The sequence below is a fragment of the Pieris rapae genome, chromosome 14 (genome assembly GCF_905147795.1).
Source record: "Pieris rapae chromosome 14, ilPieRapa1.1, whole genome shotgun sequence".
NCBI lineage: Eukaryota > Metazoa > Arthropoda > Insecta > Lepidoptera > Pieridae > Pieris > Pieris rapae.
The window spans coordinates 703,307-721,118 of NC_059522.1; the positions used below are offsets into that span (position 1 = coordinate 703,307).

The window sequence follows — 17,812 nt, forward strand, 5'->3', positions numbered from 1 at the left end:
TTAATAAAATGTCATATATAGATATGGATATTTAACACATACTAGAGATATAAATACATATTATGTTAGTTAAAATATTTTAACGAACAACTAAAGATAATACTGGCACGTAAAAAAATATTATGTAGTAGAGACTCAGGAGTATTATTTTTTCACTGTCAAATATATTGGCCTTTCAACTTACAAGCGCTTTAAAACAAAAAACAAGAATTATAAGTAATAATGTCTTCTATTGGAATTGATTTAGGAACTACGTATTCTTGTGTTGGGGTGTGGCAGCATGGAAATGTAGATATTATAGCTAATGACCAAGGTAATAGAACTACACCTTCTTACGTAGCCTTTACAGATACAGAGCGACTGATAGGTGATGCAGCGAAAAATCAAGTGGCCCTTAACCCAAGCAACACCATTTTTGACGCAAAACGCCTAATTGGCCGCAAATTCGACGATCCAAAGATTCAACAAGATATTAAGCATTGGCCTTTCAAAGTAATAAATGACGCAGGTAAGCCCAAACTTCAAGTAACTTACAAAGGTCAGACGAAAAAGTTTGCTCCTGAAGAAATTAGTAGCATGGTTCTTATAAAAATGAAAGAAATCGCTCAAAACTACCTCGGGGCATCAGTGAATAGTGCAGTGATAACAGTCCCTGCCTATTTTAATGACTCGCAGAGGCAAGCCACTAAAGATGCTGGTGCTATTGCTGGTCTAAACGTTCTTCGTATTATTAACGAACCTACCGCCGCTGCTTTGGCATATGGGTTAGATAAAAACTTAAAGGGTGAGAAAAATGTCCTAATATTTGATTTAGGCGGCGGTACTTTTGATGTTTCTATACTTACTATCGATGAAGGTTCTCTCTTTGAGGTTAAAGCTACTGCAGGTGACACTCACTTGGGGGGAGAAGATTTTGATAGTAGACTTGTTAATTTCTTAGCTGATGAATTTAAAAGAAAACACAAAAAAGATTTACGAACTAACCCTAAAGCCTTACGCCGTTTAAGGACAGCTGCTGAGAGAACAAAACGTACTTTGTCGTCTAGCACTGAAGCAAGTATTGAAATAGACGCATTATATGAAGGCATAGATTTCTACTCAAAAATATCAAGAGCACGTTTTGAAGAGCTGAACTCAGACCTGTTCCGTATGACCCTTGATCCAGTCGAGAAAGCGTTAAGAGATGCAAAATTGGACAAGAATGTTATTAACGATATCGTCATGGTCGGGGGTTCAACGAGGATTCCAAAAATTCAAAATTTATTGCAGAATTTCTTCAATGGAAAGAAGCTCAATATGTCTATTAATCCTGATGAGGCTGTGGCTTATGGGGCAGCAGTTCAAGCGGCTATATTAAGCGGAGAGAAACATTCAAAGATTAAAGACGTCTTACTAGTTGATGTTACGCCCTTGTCATTGGGTATTGAGACTGCAGGTGGAGTTATGACGAAGATTGTCGAACGTAACGCAAAGATACCCTGCAAGCATTCTCAAATATTCACTACTTACTCGGATAATCAACCAGCGGTGTCTATCCAAGTTTATGAAGGTGAACGTGCTCTTACTAAAGACAACAATCTGTTAGGCACCTTTGACCTGACTGGGATTCCACCGGCTCCTCGTGGAGTGCCGCAAATTGATGTATCATTCGACATGGATGCTAATGGAATACTAAACGTTACAGCAAAAGAAAATAGTACTGGCAAAAGTAAGAACATTGTTATAAAGAACGATAAGGGAAGACTTTCTCAAGCGGATATAGAACGTATGTTAGCTGACGCAGAAAGATACAAAGATGAGGATGATTGTCAAAGAGAGAAGGTTTCTGCTAGACATAAGCTAGAAGGTTATCTTTTTGGTGTAAAACAGGCTCTAGATGCGGCAGGCAATAAGCTAGGGGCTGCAGAGAGTTCAAAAGGCAAGAAAGTATGTGAAGAGGCTTTGTTATGGTTGGATAAGAACTCTTTGGCAGAAAAAGATGAATTTGAAAATAAATTACAAGAGGTAACAGCGGTCTGTGGACCTCTGATGAAAAAATTACACGGTGCTGGTGTCAAATCTACAAACTCAGGTGGTAAAGATGGCCCGGTTATTGAAGAAGTTGATTAATTTAAATTTATTTATAACACTTTCAGTTGTGTTGATTTCTCGTTTTATTTTGTGTTTTATTTTTATTAATTATTATGATTCATTATTGTATCTTGGTCTTTCAATGAAAATTAATTAAAATAATGAACAAAGTTACATAATGGTTGTTTTACTAATAGTTACATTATCTTTGATTTAACTACTAATAGATACAATTTCAGAATAAAAGTGATAAAACACGAAGGTGCACGTTATTGCTAACACAAAGACGCCAGGCGTTAAATAAATAACCAACATTGATTAGCAATTTCTTTATTTTAATTCAATAACTTTAGAAATTGTTCGGAAAGAAGACAATGTTTTCAGCATCATTAATATTATGATATGAACAATAATAATTACCACTATAATTTATCACTATATTATAATTTATAATGGATATCTAATGATTCCTATTCCCTACATATACACGGTATATTAGACCCAACGTCACCTCAACAAATTAATACAAAACATTATGGCCGTTCTAGAATATTCTGGATGCATTAAGTCTTTCCAATAATTATAATGATTTACAAAAAGTTTTCACATAAAACGTGTTAGTTTTTAAATGAAATAATCTTATGTGCGTTTTTGCATCACAAAATATTCAGGCGTCCCATTTCAACAATAATAATTATAAATTCTGTAAATATTCAATAGAAAGCAAAGCCACTTCAAGAATATAAACGAAAAGCAACGTGAATATATAATATTTAAAATAAAACTCTGTTCTTCACGAAATAAACAATTCGTTTACTGTTAGACAGCCTATGTCACCGAATATTGACTATTATACCTAAACTTACACTACTTATCGCCATATTAACATCGATATGTATGGAGTTGGTAATACCAAAGTAATACTAGAAAATTAAAATTGCAAAGTCATTAAAAATTCAATAAACTTGGGGACCTAACGCTATCAAGAATTTGGTTTCAACATTGTCAAAAGTTATAAATTTTCTTATTAACCCAATGTTCTATTTTTTTTACTAAACAAGTCGTTTGGCACGGAAGTGTCGTTCTACGGAATATTTGACTTGAATAAAATTGTCTGTTATCATATAAAAATTCCAGTACCAAAGTTGTCTAGTAAAATATATAGACGTCATTATTATAACCCCGCTTACGTATCTTGGGTTGCTATTATCTAAACTATTTTGCTACCTAAATGTGGCGTTTTATTTACACATAAACCCATATTTACACTGATGCAAGGGGTACGGTTCCCGATTCAATATACACGTTAATCTTATTACGAGAAAACGGGGAAAAAAAGAAAACAAAAATTCAAAATAAGATTAAAAGCAAATTTATTGCTAAAATAAAAATAAAACTATAACCGCAAGCAATACACTTTTGCTTCGTAGATTTGTGTTTTTATTTGTACGTCATTTTATAAAAAAAATCACCGAGTCACCGATGCAGAGTTCTCATAGAATTGTGACACTTTGAGCTAAAATTAAATAAACGTAGAAAAACATATTTGTATAAAATAAACATCCATAATTTAAGAGTAACCCGATTATATTTTTAACCTCACCGGTCTATAAACATAATAATACTTTCACTGGGAGTCAGCGTACTTAAATTTACATCTGATTGCACTTTAAAATTTATTTAACAATAAAACGACCTCTATCTTAATTTATCGGCAACGATATCTTACACTTAGTCATAGCTATCCTACGTACATATATACAGACGTTCATATTTGGTATTTTTATTTACAACAATCGAATCGAAACTATAATACTTAAGCCGTAATTCACTTTGTACCTCGGTACGTAATACATATAAAATTAAAGCGAAATGCACGTTTTTGTATCGTGAGTTCTGTTTCACGCGCTCTCACTCGACGCTCCGACCCGTTTCGACACTCACTAGGAGTCACTTCACTTCACTTCACTCTAGTACTCCCACCGATCGTCCTCTGTTTCAGTTTTTATCTTGTCCTCCGGAAGCACTTCCGGGGACTCCCTCGTGAGGGGCGAGGGGGCCGGGGCGAGGGAGGGGGACGTGTTCTCTCTCGGGGCGGGCGAAGGCTCTATGCGGACCGTCTCCTCCGCCTCCCGTCTGAAGTCGTCGCTGCGCATGACGCAGACGCCGTTGATGATGACTTCGTCCGGGTTCCGGGGCTTCTCGTCTTGCCAGTCGGGGTTGACCCACTGCGGCGCGGCAGGCTTTCTCCGACTCGACCGCGCCGGTGTCGACGTCGCCTTTGGCTCATTTTTCGACTCGTCATCCAGAGAGTCCTCCGAACCCAGATTGCTCTCGAGGTCGTCGTCTTCGAAGTCGTCCGCGTCCGGTTCGCGTTTGAGCGGCATCGACAGGTCGAGACCGCTCGTCGTGTCCTTGTGGTCCTCGGGCGGCAGCAGACCTCTCCCGATTAACGCTGCGAAGTTCGAATTCGCCGCGAAGTACGGAGGATACGGAAGGGGAACTCCCGCCAGACCCATCCTCTCCTTCTGGAGCTCGAGCAGTCTCTGGTTCAGGAGGAGCCTAAATTGTACTGGATCGAAGGGCGCGGAAGACTGATCCCTCGCTGGGGGCTCCGCTGGAAGACCGTGGGGCGCCTGTTGCTTTAAGCGCATTCGATGATTGTGGAACCAATTTGTTATTGTTCTAGTGGAGAGTCCCAACTCTGCCGCCAGAAACTCTATCGTCGGCATGTTGGGGTAAGGATCGAGAGCGAACGCGAGCCTCAAAGCCTCCTTTTGTTCCTCAGAGAACAGAACTCGTTGTTTCTTTGCGGAGGGAACGCCCGACGTTGGACCCGGAGAGCTGGAGTGATAAAACTCCGACGTGTCATTGGAAGACGTGTCCGAGGAGTTGTCTTGCCCTGGCCCACTCGATCGTCTTCTCTTGTTGGCTTCCCGTCTCTCGTTCTTAAGGGCTTGCAGTCTGTCGATATTGTGCGCATCGCTGAGCCACAGCTGCATCCTGATGAAGGGTTCCCGTCCCTTTATACTCAGCATGTGCCAAGGCTTCGGTTTAGACAGGAGTTCGCTGACGGATCCTTGGGACAGACCTAACACCGCTTCGCCGAAGATTTTCTGGCCTATGTTGTTGGCGAGGAGGGCCTCTTTGATCTTTGTGGTGATAGTTTGCGTGTCAAGGTCCTGCGTGAGAGCTGCCATCTCGTAGACGCTGGGCGACATGTGCTGGTGCAGCGCCCTCATCTGGTGCTGGGGCGGCGGCGGGGGCTTCCTCTCCTTGTTTTCGTGGTGTTGCGGGGGCAACGTCACGGCATGGTGCGGAGGAAAACCAGGCGGTGTCAGCAGAAGAGGTCCCGGGGGTAGATGGGGCATGTGGGGCCCCAGAAGCTGCTCGTGTTGCATCTTGCTCAGAAGGGAAGTCGCGTCAGAGATCATCTTCTGGGTTGGTGGCATCGGCTTGCTCATGTTCGGCGGACAGACTGAAATGGATACAGATGGTTAGCACTGAATTCTTAGGTAACAATTTTCTATCAGTAAAAAAGGGGGAATAACATTTATGTATTATAGAAGTTTATTAATCAGTTAATTAGTAAATTAATAGTTTTATAAAAAATCTAATTGTACTAACCGGGTGCTCCGCTATAGTTTCCAGTCCTCATGAGCTTTTCCGGCGCAATCTTGTACTGCGACGCAACCAGCTTGTGTACGGCGTTGTCGTCCTCCAAGAACATCTTCATTCGGATGAAAGGCTCTCGTCCTTTTTGAGTCAACATGTGCCAGGGCTTCGGCCGCGCCAACAGGTCACTGACTGAGCCTTGCGACAGCCCCAAGACGGACTCCCCGAACAACCTTTGGCTTATGGAGTATTGGCTTAACGCCTCCTTCACTCTTTTCACTATATCTTCAGTGTTTAGGTTGTTGAAGAGATCGAACTGCTGCTGCGTGATCGGAGGCAGAACCGCTTTCATAGACCGCTGGGGAGGCGCATGGTGCGGGGGGTTCGGGGGTTGCGAGATCAGACTGTTTGTGATGGAAGCCATCCTCTGCAGAGGACTGGCTGCCGCTGAGCTGTTGAAGTCTTCGTTGGGGGTTATCGCGGGTGGAAGTATGGCGTTACCGAGCGGGCTCGACGCCGAAGAGCCGGTGGACTGTTGTCCCGGTTCTAATTTAGGCCTAACCAGGGAGAAGGCGCTTCCTGCGTGCCTTATGGCCTCCTCTGCATCCATTTTATCCTTATCACTATCAGTCATTCCATTAATTTTGGCATTTTTGTCTTTTGGCAGCGACAGGTCCTGGACGGCACCGGATCCGTTGATGTGCGTCTGGGCCTGCAACTGCTGGAGGGCTATGAGGTTCGGGAAGGGGGGTATTCCTGGAAGGTTGTGGAGGGGAATATTTCCTCCCTGGATCTTGGCGAGTTCTCGGTGATAAGCTTCGAGAGCCATACGGATGTCTTCGGGGGGCCGCTCTATCTGGGGTGGCATGCCGCCGCTAAAAAAGGGAGGAAACATTCTGTATGTTAGTTTTAGATTTGCTGTTCTCATTTCAATTTTTTCGATTAAAATAAAAGTCATTATAATTAAAATCAAGCATACATCAGTTCTGGCAGTTAAATTAAGCAGTGACAGACATATTTATAGCAAAATATATATCAATATAATAGGATGTTGAAATTTAATATGTATTATAAATGAATTTAAATCCAATCTTGTAAAATCAAGTCATGTCAAATTTATAACGATTATATAGAAAAAAAAAATGAAATGTATATATTATACATTTATGTTTTTGCCTACATAATCGTATTTAAACAATTTTTTTAAATGATCACCAAACCCACTTACCCAGGGAACCCTTCTCGGTTGTGCCGCATATCCTCTCCTCGCCTCGTCATAATCTTGGCGAGTTCTTCTTGGTAAATGCGGACTACTTTCTCTTGAGGAATGTCATCGTTTTCGTATTTCTTCAGCCTTCTGTTTTGACTTGAATCCTGAAAGGTTTCCATTAAAACGAATTAACACTAATTTTTCTCGGATATTTTTTAACATGATATTTCGTCAAATGTGACTTTTGAAAAAATTTGCAATTATGGGCGTTTGTAATTGTATAGACTTAGGTATATCTCAACATTTATTTAATAAAGTTATTTTCACAAAAAATAGAGATTACCTCAATTATAATTCAAAACTTACCTTATTAGAGAAAGGAGAGGGGCACTGAGTTCGTGGAGAACTGGAGTCTTCGTTACTCATCAGTGTGCTGGAGTCATCATTATTAGGCTGTCCGGTTGGAGTTTTTATCATGTGGGATGCCTCTGTAAGGATATGTGCCAGTCTTTCGTCACCTTCACCATCTGATCTCCCGAAACCAGCACCTGCTGTGCCATCTTTCGTTCCTACTGAAAGGAAATTTTATGCCTTTAATATATTTATAAGTTAAATTAAGTTTGACACAATATTAACATGTACAAATTAAGGGATATACAAATATAGGGGATCAAGGGAGGATGATGGCAATATATGACCTGTGTTCAAGTACTGTACTGTCATTTAGCCTCTCGCCACCAACTTAAGTCTACCCGCGGAATCCAGTTACTTTGAAAATCCTATTATAGAGATTTCAGCAACAAATCCCTTTGGAAATTTAGTTCTAGCAGCTGGGAAATATCACGGACTCGCAGTATTAGGCCGGATGAAGGGCGTTAGCATCAGGACGCTCTTGATGACAATCATGCAAGCCAAGGGGAAACAACTGCAGTAATTACCCATGAATATTACGAAAGTTGAAAAATCAAGAGTTTTAAATATCGGTTCTTGGAATATTTAATGATGAATAAATCTCTTTAACATTAGCGCTGTCAGAAGGAAACTTAACAGTTAAATCAACATGAAACTATTCGAGGAGACGTATTCACAAAGCGACTCAACGTCCATTTGTAACAATATTTCATCGCATACAATTTTAATTGCGGTTAAATTGTGTTGTGTACATAGGCGGCCGCTTCTTGCCAACTAATAAATACTAAAGTTATATTTGGTACAATTGAAATTAGGTGGACCATTAAAACGCGCAGTTCTGCATTAATGATATACTCTGAATGGGGCCGCCAGTCGTCGCCTAAGCCAGTAATCCGGCGCTGGCGCATCCATAAACAACGAGAAATACGCGAAATCTACGCGCCATGTTCTGGTCGTTCATCTGTCAACATATTGTCTCTGGTTTTGCACTATTCAGGATTCATACACATCGTTTTTAATACGTGTATAATGAATATTTACTGGAAATATTAAAGTGTATGTACTCCTAGTTAATATTACAAATCAAATCGTCCAATAACAGTCCCGTTGAACAGTTATAATAGTGCAGACTTTTCCGTGAGAACCAAACCTACCTATTTAATGGCACCTTTGACGACAATGTACGCCTATTTTAGCTATATACTCTATAGTTTGCTAAGTATAGACAACGAAAGTTTTTATTGTTTATGAGTATAATTTATACCAGAAATGATGCGACAATACAGATACCAAATTGGACGCCGATATTCTTTTATTATGTTTATTTTGTTGTAAGACATCAGCTGTCGGCACACTTAAACCTTTTTGGAAATATTTACTCTGCGGTGTGTTAACGACTACCAACACGGAGACGTATTAATTTTCAGTGTACAAAGGCCTTAATTGCATTCTTAAATTTTATTTTGAAACCGACAATATGTTCAGCGATGCGCCGTGAAATTTCGCTTATTTTAGATTTTATTGTCCAAGCGAAAATAACACTTGATTAATCGCAATTAGTGATTAAATTAAAGTGCATTTTATTGTTTTTATTCGGGAGTGTGTTTTTATTGGGATGTAAAGTGCCTTTTATTTAATGTAACGTAAAAACGTCAATTCGGATAATCTGGCAAACGTCTTTGTGAGTTAATGACGTTTTGAGGAACGCGCTAATTATAAAAGCACTTCTTTCTGCCTGCGTCGTTTATAATCTATGCACAATTGGTAAAAGCGGCCTAGTGGCGATATAATGACGAAATTGTTTTTGGTAAAAGACACTTTCCCTCCATAAATGAGATTGTCAAAATGACATTGGCCAAAATTTAAATTTGATACTTGTCGTGTTAAAGGCAGTTAAATTGTGGGAATGAGCATCCACTAGTCCAGTTATTTACGCAACTTTCGCCATTTTCAAAGCATTTCTCACGTACTACTTCAATACTTATTATTCATGCGACACTCTTATCCCCCGATTCGTTATTTTTTATATTTACACACGATTTTTTGTGAAACCACCGTTCGGAGTTAACTACTTATGACTAAAAACGTGATACTTTTTAAAGATGGCGGACGGGTCTCAGATTACATCTACATGACCATAATGTTCACGGTTTTCAACTCATAAAGCATAGACAATAACTCTATATACGTGATTCGGTTTGTTAATTGCCTAGTTTAGTTTTTAATGTCCGCTTAATTGGGCATCAATGGTTATCTCGGAAATATTGCTTATGGAAATGCCCCGTCGGTTTCTCTATCTGATTTAAGACCTTACCTGATTTGGTCGAAAGAACTTTACTAAGAATACTTTGATCGAGTCACGCTAGCATAGAATTAATTACACACAGACGTGTGTCTTTCAAAGACAGATTAAATTTAACATTTTTGTGTTACCAAAGCGATCCGCCGGTAATATGTATTCACTTCGCAAACATTAAATATCAAGCCAATAAAGATTTAAAATTTCATCCGCGTCCCGCGAGCTCTGCGCGACAATCAATTAGTTTATTTCGACTCCACCCGATTAATCCGTCGATAAATTTCAACACACGTCTATTAGTTCCTTTGATCTTTTACAATGGGTTTTGTTATTCTGAATACGAGTCGAGGACAATTACCGATACGTGCCGCGCGATATCATCAAATTCTTGTTTTGCTCAGTTTTAAGCCGCCATGTTTGGTACTTACAATATGTCAGTGGTAATCGATCTAGTTTAGTTATCTTTCCTTGGGTTATAAAGTCTGAAGCGATACTATCTTCTATATTGCGGCTATTATGATTTCATTTCGATGGTTATTGAATGAATAAAAAGAAAGCAATAAATTTATACAGTCTAGTCACGGAAGTTTTATTTATCAAGAACTGTCTATCCTGTAATTACTATTGCTGTTTCTTATTAAAAAGCATTTCTTCCCAAAGCTTTAAAGGGCATGCTTCATGGATGAATACCGGTAATCCGTAGAATAATTCCAATGACGTTTTTAATTTATTTTAGATACAGATTAAGTGTCACTATTTAATTGGCTCAAAGTCTTGCGGGTTGTAAAGTGGGGAGAGGGGAAAATATTTGTTATTGTTGGTACCTGTATCGCGTGCACGCACGCAAAAATAAGGTAATACCACTGAGGCCGTTATTGATTGCTAATGCCCCATGAATATTCAGGACCTTTGAAATGTAAAGGTGCCCTAAATTATCGTGTCACTGCGACAGCGAAAAAATATAGTTAATTTTTACTCGGGCCACATATCGGTTTGGTGGCGAATGGAAACACGATTCCGGAATTGTAAATCAAGGCGGGTAGTCGGAAAGAAAGGGGTGAGAGCGCGTCAGACGTCACGGCGTGAATCGATGCTCATTTGCATTATAGTCGCCCGTGGAGGCGGACGCCAGGGCCGCTCGAAAGTGTTGCGGGAAACTAAAAAATGCCCGCATTTAAATTGTTAATGAGATGCAAAAGAAATAGTTGCATAACCGGTGACTGCAGTCGAAATTAGGTGCTAAATGATGGTATGAAATGTGAATTCGCGATTCCTCCACAATTGTGTCAGCCAGCCAACAATGCAACATTTTTATAATTTATCTTCGCCGCTTATTTTCAAAACTGTTTTGATGGAAAAATACCGTATTTACTTCTATTTTTCTGCAATAACATTGCAAAAACGTTGATTTATGTAGCGACGGGGGCAGAAAAAGTGAAGAAAATACTTAATGAATCTAAAAAGTCGTTGCATTGCTGTCAATAACTCACTCAACTCGTGTGGCCTTTCCAATGAATTATGAGAGTAAGCACGTTAGAGAATTTCTTTTGTCCGAAGTTTTGTGGCGTGCGTAGGGGCAGATATCGCGTGCTAGATGGCAATCAGCCGGGGGCAGCGACCACGATTGATTCCGTCGAGAGGCCGAATGATTGCCTCATGTTTTGAACTAGCAAAAAGTGACTATAAAACGGGCGTCACGTATCACTCGCGATGAAACTTTTATGAAGTACCTTGGTTGCTTTGTTGTTTGTTCATGAGCTTATACAGGACATCGGCTTGGACAGACTTTTTGTATAAAGCTTTCTTGTCTCAATCACACTAGGTTTCCTAGATATAATAATAATGTTCGAAGTTTATTGCTGATACTTTGTAACTACTAAAAGTACAAACAGTCCAGTGGCACTTAAACTTTTTTTAGATCTGGGCATCAGATTTCTATATCTGTTTCATCAAAATTTTTCAATCTAAGAGGCAAGTAGGTGATCAGTCTCATGTGATACGCTGTCAACTTTTAGGCATTTCCCCGAGTTTTCCTTCATTTAAGAGAATGTTACATTCACATAAAAAGTCGATTGTTGCACAGCTGGGATTCGAACCTACAACCTCAAGGATGAGAGTCGCACGCGGAAGCTAATCAGCCAACGCTGTTCTAGTAAAAGTACAGCTCTATAAATTCTGTAACTACAACTATTCTTGTAAGTAATTTTCCTATCAAATATCGCTGTACGAAGGAGCATAATTGTAGTGACGCTGAAATTTCCCTCGAGTAAAGATAAAAACATTACGGTTTGCGGACGTCGGTAGTTTGTAACTAGATTCGATAATCAATTTTGTGCTGACGCTGCAACCCCAGCTCGGAAACAGAGCAACAAATTTTTAATACTAAAGAGCAGTTTGTTGTGAATTATTCTTGTTACGAGTTTTATTGTATGTCCCATTATATTGTAATACGATTATGTTCTGTGGAATAAAGCATTTCGAAAACAGTTATTTCGAATTATCTGTGGATTGTGAAATTATTCCTTTTCAATTAGTCATAGACAAAGTTCTACCACAGACTAAATAAAAATCGTATCGACATGCGATCCAACAAGGGTTTAAAAGTTTTAACGATATAGCAAAGTTTTTTAATGAAATAAACGAATTTCCGGCAGCGAGTGCGCGACTAATTCATTTAAACACCTGATCGTCTGACGACAGTTCTAAAATGGCGAAAAGGATAAAAGAATTATCTGTATGTCACCTGTACATCGTTTATAATATTGTATAGTTTTTACTTAATAATTTTCTACGCTACAATTAAGCTTAAATATTCAGAACCTAAGTTTAATTGGCTTAAGGTTCCAGAGTGTGACTCTCATCCCTGGTGTCATAGGTTCTATCCCTGGCTGTGCACCAATGGACTGTATATGTGAGCATTCGCTCGAACGGTTAAGGAAAACATTTCTGAGAAAACTGGCTTGCCTTAGGCACAAGAGGCTCATCATCTTACCTATTACATTGACAAAGTCCCAGGGCTAAAAATGTTGTAGCACCACTGATTTATTTAATTGCTAAACAAACAAAATTCTTTACCAAACTTCTAAAGCAACTCTACTCTTATAATTGGATAAATATTGTGTTATCTATAGTTATTCATAGATAATAGACAATAAACACATTAAACCACAGCGTAAAAACCGCACGGTGAGTGCATTGATTTGTATTGATTATGGCCATATAGTGTTGAAACACGCAACGCATAATTAGTCTAACCCAGTCATTCATACCGATTAATTGATTGACGATTATATGCGCGATCAAGCGTTAAATTGGCTGTTTAATACTCAATTAAGTTATTCACGAGCGATTCCATTATCCTATATGGTCAACCTAATTTGCAAGATAAATGTTATCATGTGTGATAAAAGTGATGGCTGTTTAGTATATTTAGTCACAGATCAGCTATAATTATAAAAACCAATTATACTAATTATACGATGGAATACATAGCATAATAATATACAAAAAAGTTCAAATTTTTATGAAAGGAATAAATATTCAAAACTCTCGATGAACGTAAATTAATGAATAAAGCTTTTTATAAATTTGATCCTAATCCTTGGCATGGATTTGCTCCAGTTTAAATAATTTGTATGACGATTGACTTGGCGATTAAAAAGAGTGGCGGAGAGTTCTTGCCAGTTCTTCTTGCCCGCTGCCCCCAGTTACCACCAGTTCGCTTGACTTGCGAACTAATAGTAAATTTAAATTTAGAATTAGTCTAACATCTTTTGTGTTCACGATCATAAGTATACTTGGATACCTATATGAACAAAGTTATTTTGAGTTTGAGTTTAAACTAATAAATAATCTGTAAAAAGCGATTAACATAGAAAAAATAGTTATAAGTTCCCTTCCTCGTTAAAATAGTCCTTGCAATTTATAAACAGGTATAAGTTGGTTTGTAAAAACATTCATAGCCACATTAATCCTTACTAATTATGCAAGACAAGGAGCAAAGATGCGAAATGGTCGTCCACAAATCGCGTCCGAACTGACAACTTAAACAGGCCATCCACTGTGACAGATCTCTAAATTATCGCCCGCTTTCCCTGAACTAACGTATTATTAATTATTTCTTAAAATATGTTGCCATTCACTTAATTTCCTAGTTTTAGTTGAAAACAAAATGGCGGTTGGCGCCAATGTCGACTGTCAAGAATTCTACAATAATATGTAAGGCTATTTTGGACAATAGGTACTTTTAATTTTTTAATTAAAATGTTTTGATAAGTCAAAATTTACTATGGTAACAAACAGACGCGTTAAAACAATATATAAAATAAAAGATTGTCGTAAATAAGCCGTAGGTCTAAGGATGTCATTCAGAAACGACACACCGGGAACTATGATATTTGAGTTTGACAACATAATATTTCGCGCTAAATTTCTGGCCCATAGTGTCTAGACTCTCAAATATGTCACAATTGTATAACTATTTGACAAATCATTTAGTCTATGAATTTTAGCCTAATCCTATATTATACTGTATCTTTAATTTTTTATTGAAATTGTCTTTTATTCAAAGACTTCCATCCTGTTTATTTATGCATAAATTTAATTTTAAAGGATCAATACAGATAATATATTCGCTGCCAGTAATGCGGTTACAATATTTCTCGTGCGAGTATCGTTTAAATCAATCTTGAGTGAATAATGAAATTGTTTTGTTCCGAATCGAAGTTTGCGACAAATCTTATTTAGCTTTACCGAGGAATCGAATGCGTGGGCGATGTTTACGGTAGTTTTTGGCTTTGTAATTGTGCGACAAATGATTAATTGTCTGTAGGCATAAATATTGTTTGACGTATGTAGTCTGTTGCATTTTTGACGGGAAATAGTTTTTATTATTTGAACTCTGACGTCAAGTGTAAGTATGATAATAATTTGACCGTTATTTCGATTACATTCTTTTTTGTTCCACATATTTAATGACGTAGTTATGAATTGAAATAGATTGTTAACAAAGAATTTGGCTGATTTTCCTTAAGTTGTCCTTTAGACAATTATAACCGTTTAAATTGGGTTAGAGTCGTACATTTCTAGACCAATGCAATATATTTCATGTGAATTCATGAGTGCATCGTCATTCCTTTATCATTAAACAACATAGGGCTGGCGATTAAAGGAAACAAAAATACACGAACTGTTCATACCATTTTTCATTTAAAATTTGATAACAGTTTAAATCTTATCTATATTATATATCTAATATTTAACATATAAAAGAACTGCTTAATCTGTTTTTCCTTACTAATCATAATCATAAGGGTCAGGTATAATGATGAATAGAAATATAATAAGTTTCACTGGCAACCCTACCCACGGATCTGTATATTAATTAATTGTTTTATTTTGGTCGTCAGTTGTATCAATGATCGCAACGTTGGTGGCTTTTAGAATATTTCGCTTTAATGTTTCCCGTATGAGTTGTTCCTAGCTAAAATTGTATTAGGATGTCTGAAGGAGAAATGGTTTTGATATTGAATCATACTCCGAAATTTATTGCGTATAAATGTAGTCTATAGATATAGTTAATTAGACCTGTGTTATACTAAGAAATACTTTTATGTGAAGTAATTAATTAATAATTAGTTAGGAATTAATGTCTGGTGTTAAAAACGAAAGATCCGATTATTCGTCCTTGTCGGGTCGTTTACGCGACAAGCGAAACAAATACTTGGACGGCCAGTTAGGTATAAAATCATAAAGTATATAATGAGACACGGTATTATAATCATAAATATGCCCGTAAAGAGGTCTGATTGCTTCGTCGGAAGCCATCAAAGCAGCCGCGAGACGGCGGGCATTCTTGGCGAAATAATTTCTTGACCCCTGCCGGTTTACCGCCACTCGACAACAGATGGCGTTACGCGTACATTGTTACTCGCATACCGCAGTTTTTCTGCGCTTTTGCAAGTTATTTCAGCATAAACGCTCTTTAACCGGCCATTTAGTTTTTCAAAGGCGCTTTCTAAGTGGTTAGCGTTGCTCTCGTTTTTGTACCCTTTGTGGAGGTTACCGGGTAATAATTGCCGCTTAGATTGTATATGTCTCGTGGTAATCGTAATTTTATAATTGTGTTGTGATAATTTCAGCGTTTATGCCCGTGTCTATGTTAACAATTCGCGGATTAAGATTCCGCTACTGTACGGTAGATGGCGATGATTGGTCTAAACTCGCCAGGGAAACGAACAAAGAACTTGTTAATCGTTAAATACTTCTGCATTATGGTATGTTTTCATGATAATAAAGTATAAATATTTTTATTGGGGTGATTATAACGTGATTATCCGTTGTTAATGTTTTAATGTGCGAGGTTATTTATTTTGGCCTCTTGTAAAACTTTCCTTGTTTTGGTCCTTTTAATTGACTAATTATAACGCTTATTACTAATTATTATTACTAACATAATTATAGATCGTAATTTTCCAGTATTCATTACCATAGTCTTGAGTAAGCTTTTTTTAAGTCTGTAATTGTTAAAGAATATTAAGCTAACTGTTAGAATCAGTTTAATCGACCGACATCTAGATATCTTTGTTTAGTTATAATATGTATTTTTTTCTTATGTTAATACGTAAATCACAATTTTTAAGTTAAATGCTCTTAACATGTTTCCACGTTTTACAATTGGTAAGTTAGAGAAACTTTATCGTCTGTAAATCAATCATTTTATTACTTTTACCAGCCGTGTAACTTTGATTCCGCCGGGTTTCGTATTTTGAAAAGATTCCGATTCTTTGTCAATTCTCTATATATTTTTTTAAAGCACGGAGGGTCAAACGAGCCATCGGGACACTCCAAAAAGGGCAGCTCTTGAACACCTTTAGTGGGTGTCAGTCCTTGAACAAACTGTTTAAAAAAAATATTTACGTCCTCCACGAAGTTATTTTTTTAAACAGTTGGTCAACCAGGGAAGTCGACAGGGAGTCGATTCGACAGTTCTTTAGTTCGCGAACGTAATTGTCTTGTTAAACGGACCGTGAAAAACATTCAGCCATCAAGGTGATGCGGATGAAATTTAGAGTTAATACGGCTTGTACGATAATGAAACGAGACAACCAAAAGAATTCTTCAGAACGCTTTCCATAGCACACTTTGTAGAATACGCATAGAGACGCAAATCTCTGTTTAGAGAGAGATTCATCAACAATATCTATCTGATTATCTTAATATCCGGTAGGTGTGAGACTTTTATAATAAGCTTACTAATTAGCTTCAAAGCACAAATTGTTACAAAATATATTCACAAGCTTTTTGTTATATTAATCTTTTATTTTAATGTCAAAGAAAAATATAGCTCATATCACTTTTGTCTAACTAAATCGTCTCTAATTATCCCAGCGTTTCCGTTTCGTTACACGCAATTTTCTAACAATTCCCAAACAAAAGCCCAATTGAATATTAAAATTTGTTCTCTAAACTAAGAGCTGTATGAGGGTTAAGGCTAACTTTGAACGTAAAGCCTCGCTGTCCTTTGCCGATAGTGCCCATTGAAAATAGATTTTCACGCCGCGTACACGCCATTTACGGCTAACTTTTGGCCGTTTGAACTTAACACGTTCGATTTTCAAATATGAAAAACAAGTGTTACCGCTGCGTTCCATTTCACACGAATACTTTGTTTTTAATTGCAAGTTCTTGTTTTATATTCCATTTATGGCTTTATGAATAAGATACGGATACGCTGCTTGAGTTTTGAGAGAAAAAACTAAGAATAAATCGACGCAGGCTATCTGAAAACTATTATGATGGTAATGCTAACATTTTATCATTGCCAGTATTAAAAATACCATTATACTTAATTGGATGGATGGTTGGATTAAGTGCATAATTAATGATGCTTGCTTAATTTATTATGTAAGTTGTAAAAAAGCTAGTACGATGGTCATGCGCATTGAAATACGTTGATAGCTGCCCGATTTATTCTCTACGATCGGGAATCGACCTCAGTCACGATATTATCGGTTAAAATGTAACTGATCGGTAATTTGTTTAAAAAATAAGAAAGCCACACGCGATATTTTTGAAATGGCAACTTCAAAAAAACAACTTTCACCTTTACAACGCATTAATATCCCCTTAAGTTACGGACTTTTTAATCTGTGTGCCAATACGGCGGTCAACAGCGCAATGTCAACTGTCAAAATGACGTATAACGT

General features: G+C 37.7%; 2 protein-coding genes across 9 annotated transcripts in view; one reads left to right on the plus strand and one right to left on the minus strand.

The window, feature by feature from the left end:
- The first annotated feature begins 176 nt into the window (after nucleotides 1-176).
- Nucleotides 177-2,145, plus strand: LOC111003529 (heat shock protein 68-like). Its single transcript, XM_022274104.2, has one exon. It carries the CDS (start codon nucleotides 223-225, stop codon nucleotides 2,107-2,109), a length of 1,887 nt encoding a protein of 628 aa, XP_022129796.2. The 5' UTR covers nucleotides 177-222; the 3' UTR covers nucleotides 2,110-2,145.
- Nucleotides 2,146-3,426: 1,281 nt separating this feature from the next.
- Nucleotides 3,427-17,812, minus strand: part of LOC111003471 (homeobox protein cut) — a 121,163-nt gene continuing 106,777 nt past the window's right edge. For 5 of the 8 annotated variants that reach the window (XM_022274014.2, XM_022274023.2, XM_045631045.1 and 2 more), the window contains 4 exons: nucleotides 7,262-7,467; nucleotides 6,914-7,059; nucleotides 5,698-6,581; nucleotides 3,427-5,548 (listed from right to left, as the gene is read on the minus strand). In XM_022274014.2, coding sequence (XP_022129706.1) covers nucleotides 4,041-5,548; nucleotides 5,698-6,581; nucleotides 6,914-7,059; nucleotides 7,262-7,467 — 2,744 coding nt within the window. In that variant the 3' untranslated portion in view covers nucleotides 3,427-4,040. The remainder of the gene's footprint in view (nucleotides 5,549-5,697; nucleotides 6,582-6,913; nucleotides 7,060-7,261; nucleotides 7,468-17,812) is intronic. The other 3 variants (XM_022274031.2, XM_022273989.2, XM_022273998.2) reach the window with 2 other exon arrangements.